Here is an 18,566-nt window from a genome sequence, read left to right on the forward strand (position 1 = left end):
GTTACATCTGACTCAGGATATAGTTAATATTTAGTTAATAGGTTGTTACGTCTGACCCAGGATCTGGGTAACACAAAAACTACCCAAACATTGGGTTGTTACATCTGTCCCATGAGCTGGGTAACACAAAAACGACTCAAACACTGGGTTGTTACGTTTGACCCAGGATCCGGGTAACACAAAAACTACCCAAACACTGGGTTGTTACATCTGACCCAGGATCTGGGCTACACAAAAACTACTCAAACACTGGGTTGTTACATCTGACCCAGGATCTGGGTAACACAAAAACTACTCAAACACTGGGTTGTTACATCTGACCCAGGATCTGGGTAACACAAAAACTACCCAAACACTGGGTTGTTACATCTGACCCAGGATCTGGGTAACACAAAAACTACCCAAACACTGGGTTGTTACATCTGACCCTGGATCTGGGTAACACAAAAACAACTCAAACACTGGGTTGTTACATCTGACCCAGGATCTGGGTAACACAAAAACAACTCAAACACTGGGTTGTTACGTTTGACTCGGGATCCGGGTGACACAAAAACTACTCAAACACTGGGTTGTTACATCTGACCCAGGATCTGGGTAACACAAAAACTACTCAAACACTGGGTTGTTACATCTGACCCAGGATCTGGGTAACACAAAAACTACTCAAACACTGGGTTGTTACGTTTGACTCGGGATCCGGGTGACACAAAAACTACTCAAACACTGGGTTGTTACATCTGACCCAGGATCTGGGTAACACAAAAACTACCCAAACACTGGGTTGTTACATCTGACCCAGGATCTGGGTAACACAAAAACTACTCAAACACTGGGTTGTTACATCTGACCCAGGATCTGGGTGACACAAAAACTACTCAAACACTGGGTTGTTACATCTGACCCAGGATCTGGGTAACACAAAAACTACTCAAACACTGGGTTGTTACATCTGACCCAGGATCTGGGTAACACAAAAACTACTCAAACACTGGGTTGTTACATCTGACCCAGGATCTGGGTAACACAAAAACAACTCAAACACTGGGTTGTTACATCTGACCCAGGATCTGGGTAACACAAAAACTACTCAAACACTGGGTTGTTACATCTGACCCAGGATCTGGGTAACACAAAAACTACCCAAACACTGGGTTGTTACATCTGACCCAGGATCTGGGTAACACAAAAACTACTCAAACACTGGGTTGTTACGTCTGACCCAGGATCTGGGTAACACAAAAACTACCCAAACACTGGGTTGTTACATCTGACCCAGGATCTGGGTAACACAAAAACTACTCAAACACTGGGTTGTTACATCTGACCCAGGATCTGGGCTACACAAAAACTACCCAAACACTGGGTTGTTACATCTGACCCAGGATCTGGGTAACACAAAAACAACTCAAACACTGGGTTGTTACATCTGACCCAGGATCTGGGTAACACAAAAACAACTCAAACACTGGGTTGTTACATCTGACCCAGGATCTGGGCTACACAAAAACTACTCAAACACTGGGTTGTTACATCTGACCCAGGATCTGGGTAACACAAAAACAACTCAAACACTGGGTTGTTACATCTGACCCAGGATCTGGGCTACACAAAAACTACTCAAACACTGGGTTGTTACATCTGACCCAGGATCTGGGTAACACAAAAACTACCCAAACACTGGGTTGTTACATCTGACCCAGGATCTGGGTAACACAAAAACTACTCAAACACTGGGTTGTTACATCTGACCCAGGATCTGGGCTACATAAAAACTACTCAAACACTGGGTTGTTACATCTGACCCAGGATCTGGGTAACAAAAAAACGACTCAAACACTGGGTTGTTACGTCTGACCCTGGATCTGGGTAACACAAAAACTACCCAAACACTGGGTTGTTACGTCTGACCCAGGATCTGGGTAGTAATGGGCGATATAAACGATATGCGATATAAACGATACAAAATTGGCCTACGATAGAGATTTTATAATCGCAATATCGCAATAGATCGCAATAATGCATGTTGATGACACAATCTTATCGCGAAATTTAGAGCCACGAGCTGCAACCGGCTGAACCGCATCATATTCGTCGTCATCTTGAGTAAACATGGCTGACAGCGAAACGGAGGAGCTGGTGAAAAGGATCGGTGCAACATCCATTATTTGGACTTGGTTCGGATTTAAGCCGTCCGGCGAGCTGCAGCAAACTATACAGAGTGTGTGGGGCAACAGTCCGGTAACACACGTGTTTACGTGTTTTTTGAAAAACAAAAAGGGACAATACATATTAATGAACATTTTCACAAATGTAAATATGTCAGATTATAGCCTTAGGCTAATTTCCATCTGCAGACCCACTGGCAGGTTGGTGTTACACACAAATTAATACATACATACATACAAATACACTATATACAAACTATGTGCAGAGAGACAAGGACAAGAACAGTGATCACATCATGTTAAAACAAACAATAACAACAAGAGTGGACAACAAAAGACATATAGAAAAAAGAAAAGCATCGACTGTATTGCACAAACCACAATTTTGCACATGCCCTGACTGACCTAATATTGCACTGACCCATATTACACCATTCTTTATTGCACTGACCCCTATTGCACAACCCATGTTATACTGACTCTTATAGCACAACCCGTATTACACTGATAATTGTATCCCCCTTGTAATGCACTTACTCTGTTTTACGTTTGATATATAATGATTAACTAAACATGATCACATGTTTGTGTGTCCCTCAGCCACACTTTTAAATTACTCCTAAAGGTAGGAAGACTTGAGCTTTCCCTCATTAACAGTGGAATACTATTCCAGAAACTATTCAGTTCTACACGACTAATCTGTTCTACCACCTCAACACGAAACATGGCACTGAATACCAGCGCGTATTCACAAAATAGTGGTGTAAACACAACATCTCTGTGTGTGCCGGATTTTAAGATTCGTTGTTGTGTTGCTTTTTAACTGAGAAGACATCAGTTTTTCTGCTCTTTGCATCTTTTGTGTCCTTTAAAAAAATAGCCAAACTAAAACTACATTTGATTTCGAGTCCCTTCTGCACTGTTCTGCACTTTATACTGTCTATGGCACTAACGTTACTGTAAATAACCTTTTATACTTGAAGCCTTTTCTTTAGTTGACGTATAACACGAGAAACTCGAAAAATTAGAATATCATGCAAAAGTGAAACTAATATATTATATAGACTCATTACATGCAAAGTGAGATATTACAAGCCTTTATTTTTTATAATTTTGATGATTATGGCTTACAGCTTATGAAAACCTTTTCACAATATTCTAATTTTGAATTTGGGGTTTCATAAGCTTCTAGCCATAATATAAACATTAGGGCTACTTAAAGTCTAGTGTACTTGAATTTTATTTATCTGCAACAATATGTTGTATAATTACAGGTTTGCACAATAAATGTTCTCAAAACTACATACACTGTTTCTTTCATTCTTTAAAAAACAACAACATTTAGCAGGCTTTCCTTAGGGTCTGTGTAACCTGTTCTGAAATGGTTTTATTATAATTTATATATTGTGATATATATCGTTATCTCAAGAGGCTGCAATGTATATCGCAATATGGATTTTAGGACATATCGCCCATCCCTAGATCTGGGTAACACAAAAACTACCCAAACATTGGGTTGTTAAGTTTGACCCAGGATCCGGGTAACACAAAAACTACCCAAACACGGGGTTGTTACGTCTGATCCAGGATCTGGGTAACACAAAAACTACCCAAACATTGGGTTGTTACATCTGTCCCATGAGCTGGGTAACACAAAAACGACTCAAACACTGGGTTGTTAAGTTTGACCCAGGATCCGGGTAACACAAAAACTACCCAAACACGGGGTTGTTACGTCTGATCCAGGATCTGGGTAACACAAAAACTACCCAAACATTGGGTTGTTACATCTGTCCCATGAGCTGGGTAACACAAAAACGACTCAAACACTGGGTTGTTACGTATGACCCAGGATCCGGGTAACACAAAAACTACTCAAACACTGGGTTGTTACATCTGACCATGGATCTGGGCTACACAAAAATTACCCAAACACTGGGTTGTTACATCTGACCATGGATCTGGGCTACACAAAAATTACCCAAACACTGGGTTGTTACGTATGACCCAGGATCTGGGTAACACAAAAACTACTCAAACACTGGGTTGTTACATCTGACCATGGATCTGGGCTACACAAAAATTACCCAAACATTGGGTTGTTACATCTGACCATGGATCTGGGCTACACAAAAATTACCCAAACACTGGGTTGTTACATCTGACCCAGGAGCTGGGTAACACAAAAACTACTCAAACACTGGGTTGTTACATCTGACCATGGATCTGGGCTACACAAAAATTACCCAAACACTGGGTTGTTACATCTGACCATGGATCTGGGCTACACAAAAATTACCCAAACACTGGGTTGTTACATCTGACCATGGATCTGGGCTACACAAAAATTACCCAAACACTGGGTTGTTACATCTGACCATGGATCTGGGCTACACAAAAATTACCCAAACACTGGGTTGTTACATCTGACCATGGATCTGGGCTACACAAAAATTACCCAAACACTGGGTTGTTACGTATGACCCAGGATCTGGGTAACACAAAAACTACTCAAACACTGGGTTGTTACATCTGACCATGGATCTGGGCTACACAAAAATTACCCAAACACTGGGTTGTTACATCTGTCCCATGAGCTGGGTAACACAAAAACGACTCAAACACTGGGTTGTTAAGTTTGACCCAGGATCCGGGTAACACAAAAACTACCCAAACACGGGGTTGTTACGTCTGATCCAGGATCTGGGTAACACAAAAACTACCCAAACATTAGGTTGTTACATCTGTCCCATGAGCTGGGTAACACAAAAACGACTCAAACACTGGGTTGTTACGTCTGACCCAGGATCCGGGTAACACAAAAACTACTCAAACACTGGGTTGTTACATCTGACCATGGATCTGGGCTACACAAAAATTACCCAAACACTGGGTTGTTACATCTGACCATGGATCTGGGCTACACAAAAATTACCCAAACACTGGGTTGTTACGTATGACCCAGGATCTGGGTAACACAAAAACTACTCAAACACTGGGTTGTTACATCTGACCATGGATCTGGGCTACACAAAAATTACCCAAACACTGGGTTGTTACATCTGACCATGGATCTGGGCTACACAAAAATTACCCAAACACTGGGTTGTTACGTATGACCCAGGATCCGGGTAACACAAAAACTACTCAAACACTGGGTTGTTACATCTGACCATGGATCTGGGCTACACAAAAATTACCCAAACACTGGGTTGTTACATCTGACCATGGATCTGGGCTACACAAAAATTACCCAAACACTGGGTTGTTACGTATGACCCAGGATCTGGGTAACACAAAAACTACTCAAACACTGGGTTGTTACATCTGACCATGGATCTGGGCTACACAAAAATTACCCAAACATTGGGTTGTTACATCTGACCATGGATCTGGGCTACACAAAAATTACCCAAACACTGGGTTGTTACATCTGACCCAGGAGCTGGGTAACACAAAAACTACTCAAACACTGGGTTGTTACATCTGACCATGGATCTGGGCTACACAAAAATTACCCAAACACTGGGTTGTTACATCTGACCATGGATCTGGGCTACACAAAAATTACCCAAACACTGGGTTGTTACATCTGACCATGGATCTGGGCTACACAAAAATTACCCAAACACTGGGTTGTTACGTATGACCCAGGATCTGGGTAACACAAAAACTACTCAAACACTGGGTTGTTACATCTGACCATGGATCTGGGCTACACAAAAATTACCCAAACACTGGGTTGTTACATCTGACCCAGGAGCTGGGTAACACAAAAACTACTCAAACACTGGGTTGTTACATCTGACCATGGATCTGGGCTACACAAAAATTACCCAAACACTGGGTTGTTACATCTGACCATGGATCTGGGCTACACAAAAATTACCCAAACACTGGGTTGTTACGTATGACCCAGGATCTGGGTAACACAAAAACTACTCAAACACTGGGTTGTTACATCTGACCATGGATCTGGGCTACACAAAAATTACCCAAACACTGGGTTGTTACATCTGTCCCATGAGCTGGGTAACACAAAAACGACTCAAACACTGGGTTGTTAAGTTTGACCCAGGATCCGGGTAACACAAAAACTACCCAAACACTGGGTTGTTACATCTGACCATGGATCTGGGCTACACAAAAATTACCCAAACACTGGGTTGTTACATCTGACCCAGGAGCTGGGTAACACAAACACTGAAAAAATAACCAAAAAAATGTGAACCCAAAAGGCTCAACCCAGGATTTGGGTAGAAAAAATAACCCAAGATTTTTTAGAGAGTTTTTTTAACCTATTTTTATGCACGGAAAAAAAACACTGGATGAAAAAGCCAAGATGTGAATAAAAATGGCGGATAAATATTTTTTTATCCAATAAGTTATGTGCATAAACTACGCTGGAAACACATTCACAGAATAAATCCCTCAATACCCTCATGTGTCTTTCCCTTTATTCACAAATGTTTTATGCCATAATCCAATATTGTGCACGAGTTAAATTCACAACTTTGAATGTAAACAAAGCAACTGATAAATAATTGACTTTGGGGAAAAAATCACTCAGAAATTGCCAGTAAATTATACAAATAATTCAGCATGTAACATTGAACAAATCATGACATTTTGAAGCATGTTGTAAAACTCCAATAATCTTTGTTTTACTTACAACTTCGAAATACTTTTTTTACAGTGTAAAATTTTGAATTTAATTTATGATGTTTTAAATTTCTGACTTTTAGTGCATAAAAATGCATAGAAAAAAAAAAGCTAAGAGGAAAAAGCAAACATTAATGACAACATAATTATTAATATTTGGTTATACATGCATTTATAATTTCTTTCTTAAACAGCCTGGCCATAAAGTATGTCTCAATCTGTCATATTTCATTGCGTTATTATAACAAATAAAACAAAGAGTCATATGGATACTTACGTTCTTGTATGCACAGCAAAATCTGGGATATTCTGCTTTTTTTTAAGAACAACATGAGTTGATAAATAATAAAACGTCATTTTGAGATAATTTTTCTGGCCTCTAACAAGCGTGAACAGTTTCCATATCTGCCGTAATTTCAGGATGTTTTTCCTCGGATGAAGAGACTGGGATAATGGCGTCTCAGGAGACGCTCTTCAAACACAAGCAGGGTTTCAGTGGAGGCCTCTTGACCTCTGACCTTTGCCCTGGAGGGTTCAAAAGGCTGCATCAAATGTAAGCTGTTGTGATGTGCCTCAAATGACCCCAAAGACCCAGAGTCGCCGTACGACAGCCTTTCTAGGAACTTCTAGTGTGACAGAGTAAAAAACACACTTCACACAGAAGAAGTGCTAATTAAAGCAACGAGCCACTGGAGGCTGTGGGATTCACCGCGGTAAAACCCCTGTAACCTACAGACTCAGGTTGCTTAGTGCTTTTTAAAACAGTGGCAAAAGCAATATGATTAATAAACACCAATGTTCAATACATTACATTGAGTTATGGAAGCTTGTTTCCGTCATGGAAGAAAAAAAATAAACAAACTGTGACTTTATCTCATAATTCTGACTTTTTTTTCCTTACGTTTATGTCAAAATTATATTATAAATTTAGCAATTTTGGCTTTTGTCTTGGAATTCTTAGTTTATAACTTAAATTCAGTTTTTCTTATTGCTTCTGCATGGAATAAAAAATATAAAAAAATAATTGCGATTTTTTACAAATCTCACAATACTGACTTTTTTTCTCACAATTGCAAGTTTATGTGTCAAAATTATATTATAAATCTAAAAATGTTGCTTTTTTTGGGGGGAATTCTTAGTTTACAACTCACAATTCTATTTGTATTGTTTCCGCCATGAAATAAAAACAACTAAAAAAATAATTGGCTTTTTTTTATCTCACAATTCTGACTTTTTTCTTGCATTTGCCAATTTGTTTTAAAAATTGCACATTTTAAATCTCGCAATTTTGCCTTTTTTTTCTTAGAATTTTTAGTTTACAACTCGCAATTCTGTATTTATTGTTTCCACCACAAAAAAATGAATATCAAAAAACAAAATTGCTATTTTTTTAAATCTCACAATTCAGGAGTTTTTTTCTCACAATTGCGAGTTTAAATGTTAAGATTATATTATAAATCTCGCAATTTGCCTTTTTTAATCTCACAATTCGGAGTTTACACTTGCAATTATGAAAAATTCGAGAGAAAAAAGTCAGAATGATGAGATTAAAAAGTCGCAAATATGTTTTTTTATTGCGTGGCGGAAATCAGTATAAATATTTATTACTATTAATAACCAGAAAATAATCCATTCTTGTGGACACTGAAGACGTATATCTGACAGGTCCATCACACACTCAGATGACAGAAGACTTCAGCTTTCTCTGAAGAGTGTGTGTGTCTCCTGGTAATCTCTGAGCGACTCTTACTGTCAGCGAGTCTGATTTGTTTCTCAAACCCCTTCACGCTCTGACTAACCGCTCAGCGGAGTCTGTCTCCGGGTCTCGCGTTGCCAGGAAGGTATGTTTCATAGAGTAAATAATTACGGATGGTGATGAATATGAATATCTGCTCTACAGCTGCGGCGATGACATTATGAGTGATGCTGTGAAAGTCATTACGAGTGTTTCATCACGAGTGTATCTTTCATACTTCTCAAACTATACTTCAGAGAATAACGCCTTTCTGGCCGGGATGAATGTGTGTGTGTGTGTGTGTGTGTGTGTGTGTGTTTGAGATGAATGTGTGTGTGTGTGTGTGTGTGTGTGTTTGAGATGAATGTGTGTGTGTGTGTGTGTGTGTGTGTGTGTGTGTTTGAGATGAATGTGTGTGTGTGTGTGCGTGTTTGAGATGAATGTGTGTGTGTGTGTGTGTGTGTGTGTGTGTGTGTTTGAGATGAATGTGTGTGTGTGTGTGTTTGAGATGAATGTGTGTGTGTGTGTGTGTGTGTGTGTGTGTGTGTTTGAGATGAATGTGTGTGTGTGTGTGTGTGTGTTTGAGATGAATGTGTGTGTGTGTGTGTGTGTGTGTGTGTGTGTGTGTGTTTGAGATGAATGTGTGTGTGTGTGTGTGTGTGTGTGTTTGAGATGAATGTGTGTGTGTGTGTGTGTGTGTGTTTGAGATGAATGTGTTTGTGTGTGTTTGAGATGAATGTGTGTGTGTGTGTGTGTGTTTGAGATGAATGTGTGTGTGTGTTTGAGATGAATGTGTATGTGTGTGTGTGTGTGTTTGAGATGAATGTGTGTGTGTGTGTGTGTGTGTGTGTTTGAGATGAATGTGTGTGTGTGTGTGTGTGTGTGTTTGAGATGAATGTGTGTGTGTGTGTGTGTGTGTGTGTGTGTGTTTGAGATGAATGTGTGTGTGTGTGTGTGTGTGTGTGTGTGTGTGTTTGAGATGAATGTGTGTGTGTGTGTGTGTGTGTGTGTGTGTGTTTGAGATGAATGTGTGTGTGTGTGTGTTTGAGATGATTGTGTTTGTGTGTGTTTGAGATGAATGTGTGTGTGTGTGTGTGTGTGTGTGTGTTTGAGATGAATGTGTGTGTGTGTGTTTGAGATGAATGTGTATGTGTGTGTGTGTGTGTGTTTGAGATGAATGTGTGTGTGTGTGTGTGTGTGTGTGTGTGTGTGTGTGTGTGTGTGTGTGTGTGTGTTTGAGATGAATGTGTGTGTGTGTGTGTGTGTGTGTGTGTGTTTGAGATGAATGTGTGTGTGTGTGTGTGTGTGTTTGAGATGAATGTGTGTGTGTGTGTGTGTGTGTGTGTGTGTGTTTGAGATGAATGTGTGTGTGTGTGTGTGTGTGTGTGTGTGTGTGTGTGTGTGTGTGTGTGTGTGTGTGTGTGTGTGTGTGTGTGTGTGAGATGAATGTGTGTGTGTGTGTGTGTGTGTGTGTGTGTGTGTGTGTGTGTGTGTGTGTGTTTGAGATGAATGTGTGTGTGTGTGTTTGAGATGAATGTGTTTGTGTGTGTTTGAGATGAATGTGTGTGTGTGTGTGTGTGTGTGTTTGAGATGAATGTGTGTGTGTGTTTGAGATGAATGTGTGTGTGTGTGTTTGAGATGAATGTGTGTGTGTGTGTGTGTGTGTGTGTGTGTGTTTGAGATGAATGTGTGTGTGTGTGTGTTTGAGATGAATGTGTGTGTGTGTGTGTGTGTGTGTGTGTTTGAGATGAATGTGTGTGTGTGTGTGTGTGTGTGTGTGTGTGTGTGTGTGCTTTTGTTTATATTACATTGTGGGAACCAAATGTCCCCACAAGGATAGTAAAACCTGAAATCACCTCCATTGTGGGGACCAGCCAGCGGTCCCCATGAGGGGAATGGGTTAATAAACATACTAAATTATATTTTTTTGAAAATGTAAAAATGCAGAATGTCTCCTGTAAGGGGTAGGTTTAGGGATAGGGGCAGTGTAAGGGGATAGAATATACAGTTTGTACAGTATAAAAACCATTACGCCTATGGAATGTCCTCACAAGGGTAGCAAAACACCCTTGTGTGTGTGTGTGTGTGTGTGTTTGAGATGAATGTGTGTGTGTGTGTGTGTGTGTGTGTGTGTGTGTGTGTGTGTGTGTGTGTGTGTGTGTGTGTGTGTGTGTGTGTGTGTGTGTGTGTGTGTGTGTGTGTGTGTGTGTGTGTGTGTGTAATTATCAGGATAACATTTGCATGATAATTCTCTTCCCTTCAGTCGCTGATATTGTTATAATTTTGTGTGTTTTAATGCAATAATGTTAATGCACAACACATCTCGTCATAATAAACAGCAACCGCAAAACTGGAATAATTGACGAGTGGAATAAGTTTGTTGTAAACACTGTTTGTTCATGCACTGCTCAATTTTGAGCTGTTTTGATTCCATAATTTCTTCATTCAGACTAGTGGAAATAAAGTTAAGTGTTTATTTTATAGCACTTCATCTATTTGCAAACCTGTAGATTTAAATCCCAATCCATTCCTTTAAAAGCATGAATTCTGAACCTGGCTGTATATCCAACATTCAGATTTCGCTTCTGGATATGAATTAGATTATTCCTCATTTGCATAGTTAACCGATTGCTCACTTTGGGATTCACACTCGTGTTGTTCACAGTCAAAAGTGACCAAACACCTTTTTAATTTTTAGTTAAATCAATGTAATATTTTTTTTTTCAGTAATTCTCGATTATTTTTCAATTAAAGATGTATTTCATGTTAACATAGAGATAATGCTAACATTTTGAAGGTAGATTACTGTAAAAAAAAAAGAAAAAAAAGTAAAACATCTGTAATGGCCACAAGATTGTTTTTACACATCATAATTTACTTTTATTAGGTTGTGGATTTGGATAAATATTTAGACATATATTTAGAGATATTTTAGTGTCGCTCCTTCACTTCTGAGTGCTTTTTTCTAGATTGTATTCCCCAAAAATTGCCCTTTTATTTCATATTCTTCGTATTGCTCATTAATTTCCTATGGCGCTCATTTCTGACCTCGAACAACACAATTGTGACTATTTTTTAATGACCATTTAACTTTTTCGAATCAAGTCCACAATTGCCATTCTGATAAAGAGATTAAAAAAATAAAAAAATCAGTCTAAAAAAACCGAACAACATCACCAACATTTCAGAAAACTTGTAATACAAAAAGTGTTTGCAATCCCTTAATGTAATCAACCAACTGGGTTTCTGCAGTATTAGTTCCTTTCTGACCCTATTCCCCAGGGATATCATTCCTCAACTGTGTGGAGTTGTCCACCTATACGCATGGTTTCTTGCATTGTACACGTGTTCTCTGTTCTTCATTACATGCAGACGGGACACACTTTCATGTTTGCAGAGTTTAAGCAGAAACACCCCCGAGCCCTGAGACCTCTCCTGCCAGTCTGGGAGACCTAATGAGCGAGGGACACAACGGGAACGAGTAGGATTCGGGAATACACTCCTAAAAATAAGGGATTCGGGAATACACTCCTAAAAATAAGGGATTCGGGAATACACTCCTGAAAATAAAGGATTCGGGAATACACCCCTGAAAATAAAGGATTTGGGAATACACTCCTGAAAATAAAGGATTCGGGAATACACTCCTGAAAATAAAGGATTCGGGAATACACCCCTGAAAATAAAGGATTCGGGAATACACTCCTGAAAATAAAGGATTCGGGAATACACTCCTGAAAATAAAGGATTCGGGAATACACCCCTGAAAATAAAGGATTTGGGAATACACCCCTGAAAATAAAGGATTCGGGAATACACTCCTGAAAATAAAGGATTCGGGAATACACCCCTGAAAATAAAGGATTTGGGAATACACCCCTGAAAATAAAGGATTCGGGAATACACTCCTGAAAATAAAGGATTTGGGAATACACCCCTGAGAATAAAGGATTTGGGAATACACTCCTGAAAATAAAGGATTCGGGAATACACCCCTGAAAATAAAGGATTTGGGAATACACCCCTGAAAATAAAGGATTTGGGAATACACCCCTGAAAATAAAGGATTCGGGAATACACTCCTGAAAATAAAGGATTCGGGAATACACTCCTGAAAATAAAGGATTCGGGAATACACCCCTGAAAATAAAGGATTCGGGAATACACTCCTGAAAATAAAGGATTCGGGAATACACCCCTGAAAATAAAGGATTTGGGAATACACTCCTGAAAATAAGGGATTCGGGAATACACCCCTGAAAATAAAGGATTCGGGAATACACTCCTGAAAATAAGGGATTCGGGAATACACCCCTGAAAATAAAGGATTCAGGAATACACTCCTGAAAATAAAGGATTCGGGAATACACTCCTGAAAATAAAGGATTCGGGAATACACCCCTGAAAATAAAGGATTTGGAAATACACTCCTGAAAATAAGGGATTCGGGAATACACCCCTGAAAATAAAGGATTCGGGAATACACTCCTGAAAATAAGGGATTCGGGAATACACTCCTGGAAATAAGGGATTCGGGAATACACTCCTGAAAATAAGGGATTCGGGAATACACTCTTGAAAATAAAGGATTCGGGAATAAACTCCTGAAAATAAGGGATTCGGGGATACACTCCTGAAAATAAAGGATTCGGGAATACACTCCTGAAAATAAGGGATTCGGGAATACACTCCTGAAAATAAAGGATTCGGGAATACACTCCTGAAAATAAGGGATTCGGGAATACACTCCTGGAAATAAAGGATTCGGGAATACACTCCTGAAAATAAGGGATTGGGGAATACACTCCGGAAAATAAGGGATTCGGGAATACACTCCGGAAAATAAGGGATTTGGGAATACACTCCTGAAAATAAAGGATTCGGGAATACACTCCTGAAAATAAAGGATTCGTGAATACACTCCTGAAAATAAAGGATTCGGGAATACACTCCTGAAAATAAAGGATTCGGGAATACACTCCTGAAAATGAGGGATTTGGGAATACACCACTGAAAATAAAGGATTCGGGAATACACCCCTGAAAATAAAGAATTCGGGAATACACTCCTGAAAATAAAGGATTCGGGAATACACTCCTGAAAATAAGGGATTCGGGAATACACTCCTGAAAATAAGGGATTCGGGAATACACTCCTGAAAATAAAGGATTCGGGAATAAACTCCTGAAAATAAAGGATTCGGGAATACACCCCTGAAAATAAAGGATTCGGGAATACACTCCTGAAAATAAAGGATTCGGGAATACACTCCTGAAAATAAAGGATTCGGGAATACACCCCTGAAAATAAAGGATTTGGGAATACACCCCTGAAAATAAAGGATTCGGGAATACACTCCTGAAAATAAAGGATTCGGGAATACACCCCTGAAAATAAAGGATTTGGGAATACACCCCTGAAAATAAAGGATTCGGGAATACACTCCTGAAAATAAAGGATTTGGGAATACACCCCTGAAAATAAAGGATTTGGGAATACACTCCTGAAAATAAAGGATTCGGGAATACACCCCTGAAAATAAAGGATTTGGGAATACACCCCTGAAAATAAAGGATTTGGGAATACACCCCTGAAAATAAAGGATTCGGGAATACACTCCTGAAAATAAAGGATTCGGGAATACACTCCTGAAAATAAAGGATTCGGGAATACACCCCTGAAAATAAAGGATTCGGGAATACACTCCTGAAAATAAAGGATTCGGGAATACACCCCTGAAAATAAAGGATTTGGGAATACACTCCTGAAAATAAGGGATTCGGGAATACACCCCTGAAAATAAAGGATTCGGGAATACACTCCTGAAAATAAGGGATTCGGGAATACACCCCTGAAAATAAAGGATTCAGGAATACACTCCTGAAAATAAAGGATTCGGGAATACACTCCTGAAAATAAAGGATTCGGGAATACACCCCTGAAAATAAAGGATTTGGAAATACACTCCTGAAAATAAGGGATTCGGGAATACACCCCTGAAAATAAAGGATTCGGGAATACACTCCTGAAAATAAGGGATTCGGGAATACACTCCTGGAAATAAGGGATTCGGGAATACACTCCTGAAAATAAGGGATTCGGGAATACACTCTTGAAAATAAAGGATTCGGGAATAAACTCCTGAAAATAAGGGATTCGGGGATACACTCCTGAAAATAAAGGATTCGGGAATACACTCCTGAAAATAAGGGATTCGGGAATACACTCCTGAAAATAAAGGATTCGGGAATACACTCCTGAAAATAAGGGATTCGGGAATACACTCCTGGAAATAAAGGATTCGGGAATACACTCCTGAAAATAAGGGATTGGGGAATACACTCCGGAAAATAAGGGATTCGGGAATACACTCCGGAAAATAAGGGATTTGGGAATACACTCCTGAAAATAAAGGATTCGGGAATACACTCCTGAAAATAAAGGATTCGTGAATACACTCCTGAAAATAAAGGATTCGGGAATACACTCCTGAAAATAAAGGATTCGGGAATACACTCCTGAAAATGAGGGATTTGGGAATACACCACTGAAAATAAAGGATTCGGGAATACACCCCTGAAAATAAAGAATTCGGGAATACACTCCTGAAAATAAAGGATTCGGGAATACACTCCTGAAAATAAGGGATTCGGGAATACACTCCTGAAAATAAGGGATTCGGGAATACACTCCTGAAAATAAAGGATTCGGGAATAAACTCCTGAAAATAAGGGATTCGAGAATACACTCCTGAAAATAAAGGATTCGGGAATACACTCCTGAAAATAAGGGATTCGAGAATACACTCCTGAAAATAAGGGATTCGAGAATACACTCCTGAAAATAAGGGATTCGAGAATACACTCCTGAAAATAAGGGATTCGGGGAGTGTTTGTTTTTACTAAAAAGAAAGGTTATGTCCGACTCACTTTATCAGTTAGTGTTTCCGGTGGCTGGAATTCTGTCAGTCAAAAGTAGTCGATCTCTGAATACAACATAACATGAGGAGAGTAAAGATGGAAAGCTCCTAAAGCTTAGTTCCGTATGAATTCACAAATAATTAGTTGTTTTGTTGTTAATGAAAATCAATATTGACGTTGTATTTGAAAAAGGATCCTCATATAATAATGAAATGATTCAGTGATACAGATCGACTACTTTTGACTGACAAAATGCCGGCGGCCGGGAAGAACAACAACAGTGAGTCGTACAAAACCTTTCTTTTTAGTAAACTCTGTGTACAAACACAATGTAGTCAATGCTGGAGTTCATGTGTAGAGCCGCTTCCAGCACAGTTTCATGTTGTGTCGAGCCGCATTAGTGTTTTAAAAACAGCGATTCTGATGCTATCATAGAAGTGCCCCATGCATTCCTATTCAAATTTTAGCATTTTGACCTAAAACGAAAACACGGTCAATCTTAAAAGTGGCGTTTCCATTCTAATTATGCTTTTACACGAAAGTTTGCCGCGGGTAGATTCACAAAAAGAGCCTAGGTTCAATTTTGGCGACAGTTCCCCTTTAAGCAGCGCAGCTAAGAATGTAAATCACATGCGTCACGTGTTAATCTCCAGAAGAGTTCGGAGGAGAAGACGAGACACGTGAGATGCTGTCAGGGTCAGAACAGGAGGAATCTGAAACACTCACATCATGCAATGAGTAATGAGGAAAATCCTGTGCATCATGATGGAATCATACGCAATACGCAAAGGAAAGAATTATTATCAGATTTTCTCTCTCTCTGCATCTTTTCAGAGGTTTTTTAGAAGTATGACTGTTGATAGACACTGTCCTTCGTTGTTGTTAAGAAGGTTTGAAGGCATCAGAAAAGCATTTGCTTGAAAGCAGGGCTGAATAAAAGGTTCTGGTTTTGAGTCTGAGAGAAAGAAACCAGAGCTGGACAAAAAAAAAAAAATCTGTATTATGATGTTTTAAGGCCAGGCACGATTGTTTAAATTACCTCATGTCTCAAAGCACACAACTTTATGAAGGTAAACAACTTACAGAGCTCTAGTTGTACCACCTGACTTCTGCAGATTCATCTGTGTTGATAATGTAGACAGAGAAACGCATAAATCCGAGTGTGAGTGAGGACGTGAACATAAAGTCACGGGTTCTTGTATTTACGGTTATGACGTAAACTTAGCACTTTGTTTTGGTTTGTTTGTTTGCTGTGTTCAATGTCTGTCTGTGCAAAAACTTATGAAACGCGCTGATGATAAGTGTGATGTCTGCATAAATACACATGTTGATGTAGGACTTCATATCTTTGCATTTTGGACTGATACTATTGACATTTTTGGTCCTAAGACTTCCATATAAATTTAAACCTGCCTGCTATCAGGATGTGAAGAGAGTTTCAACCAGAATAACAAAAAGTGTTATGAAAAAATCGTTTATGAAAAAATCGTCAACCTTACCTTAAAATCCCCAGCGCCGAACACATTGTACGCTGCGCGTTCACGTCAGAATTACCGTAATTACGACTAATAAAAAAACGATTGCGTCTAAAACGAAACGCTTGCAATTCGTGAAACCATATTATTGTGACACCATATTAACAATAATAAATAAATGGTTCGAATTTCAATTTTTAAAACAGCGATTCTCAAACACTGACGTAAAATAGGACATATGTAAAAATAAAAGTGACAGTGTCTGTCATAGAGATTTGGTAATTTCATATGTGTCCGTTAATGGTCACATGACATGCAAAGGCATTAAAATATATATTTTTGTTTTTTATTTCTATTCTGTTTATTTTAAGATTAGGCCTACTTATTTTAATTGTACACATTTATGGTTGAATTATTAGTTAAAGCAAGTCAAGCAGTACATATTTCTGTTTGATATGTATTTATTTCAGTCAGTGATGCATTTCTGTAATTTTTTTTATGTTTTACACAGGACTACAGATGAGCTGAAGGAGTAGAGGAACTATTTTATTACTTAAAAGTATGTACAGATTCTATGGAAATAATGAAAGATATGACTATATGTACAATTCTTTTTTCTTTTTTTTTACATTATTACAAGAAGTTGTATTTTATAAAACACTGACTTGCTAATACATAGGGGGAAAAATACACACATACACACATACAAATGAAGTGTTGCAATACACACATAAATAAATATCAACATCAACATTCTGCCGCAACAAATATCTCTACAGCCGAGAACATATATAGTTCATCCATCAAAAAAAAAACACGCATAAGTAATAATTTCATTAATAAACAAAACACTCTCTGTTAATCTGTAATGGAAACTTGCTAACGTAATAATAAAAGGCATCAGAGATGGATTCCACACCCTATTAAAGGAACAGTTCAACCAAACACCCAGTCATTATTTAATCACACGAGCGATCTGTGGTGCTTGGGAATGGAGAAGAACGGAATAAAGATACGAGTTTATGGGAAACACTGTTTGACATGATCAGATCTCAGATAATCATCAACTTTCTTTGATTTCAATTGAACTCGATCTCATAGAGTCTGAATGAATACCCAGGAACACAACACTTGCTGAAAGGGTTTCTGTGTGTGAACGCACGCATGAAGAAGTGTAGAGTTTGGGGGATTTCTTCATCAGTGTTCAGAAAACCGTAGATGTTGAGAGACGGGACGAAGGCTCGGAGCGTCTGAGGAAAACTGCGTTAGCTGCACGTCGTGTTCGTGTTTGAGCGTTCAGTGCTTCTCCACTGAAGACTTCTGATGGGGATGATGGTGAAGCTGTGCTTCTGTGAGGAACAAACACACATCTCGGTTACATATGAAAACATCTCTGCATCGTAAATGTCATGAATACAAAGGATTCATATGAACTCACAGTACCCCATTTATGCTATTTTAAAGGTTCCTAATTTAGTTTTGGAGTCTCCTACAATAGATTTACAGTCATCCAAGGTCAAGAGTACTTCACTTTCATCATAATATCCACTGCGCATCACCTCATTTCTCAAAGAGTCTGAAAACAGTTTGTTTAAAGATTCAGTAT

The 18,566-nt window shown here is 38.9% G+C and overlaps 1 protein-coding gene across 2 annotated transcripts in view; it reads right to left on the reverse strand.

Moving 5' to 3' along the window:
• Positions 1-17,412: 17,412 nt before the first annotated feature.
• The window catches only part of anos1 (anosmin 1), a 75,185-nt gene continuing 74,031 nt past the window's right edge, over positions 17,413-18,566 (reverse strand). For both annotated transcript variants that reach the window (XM_079619925.1, XM_079619926.1), the window contains one exon: positions 17,413-18,309. In XM_079619925.1, the coding sequence (XP_079476051.1) occupies positions 18,257-18,309 (53 nt within the window). In that variant the 3' untranslated portion in view covers positions 17,413-18,256. The remainder of the gene's footprint in view (positions 18,310-18,566) is intronic.

This window comes from Phoxinus phoxinus (assembly GCF_949152265.1).
Source record: "Phoxinus phoxinus genome assembly, chromosome: 7".
In the NCBI taxonomy this organism is placed as follows: domain Eukaryota; kingdom Metazoa; phylum Chordata; class Actinopteri; order Cypriniformes; family Leuciscidae; genus Phoxinus; species Phoxinus phoxinus.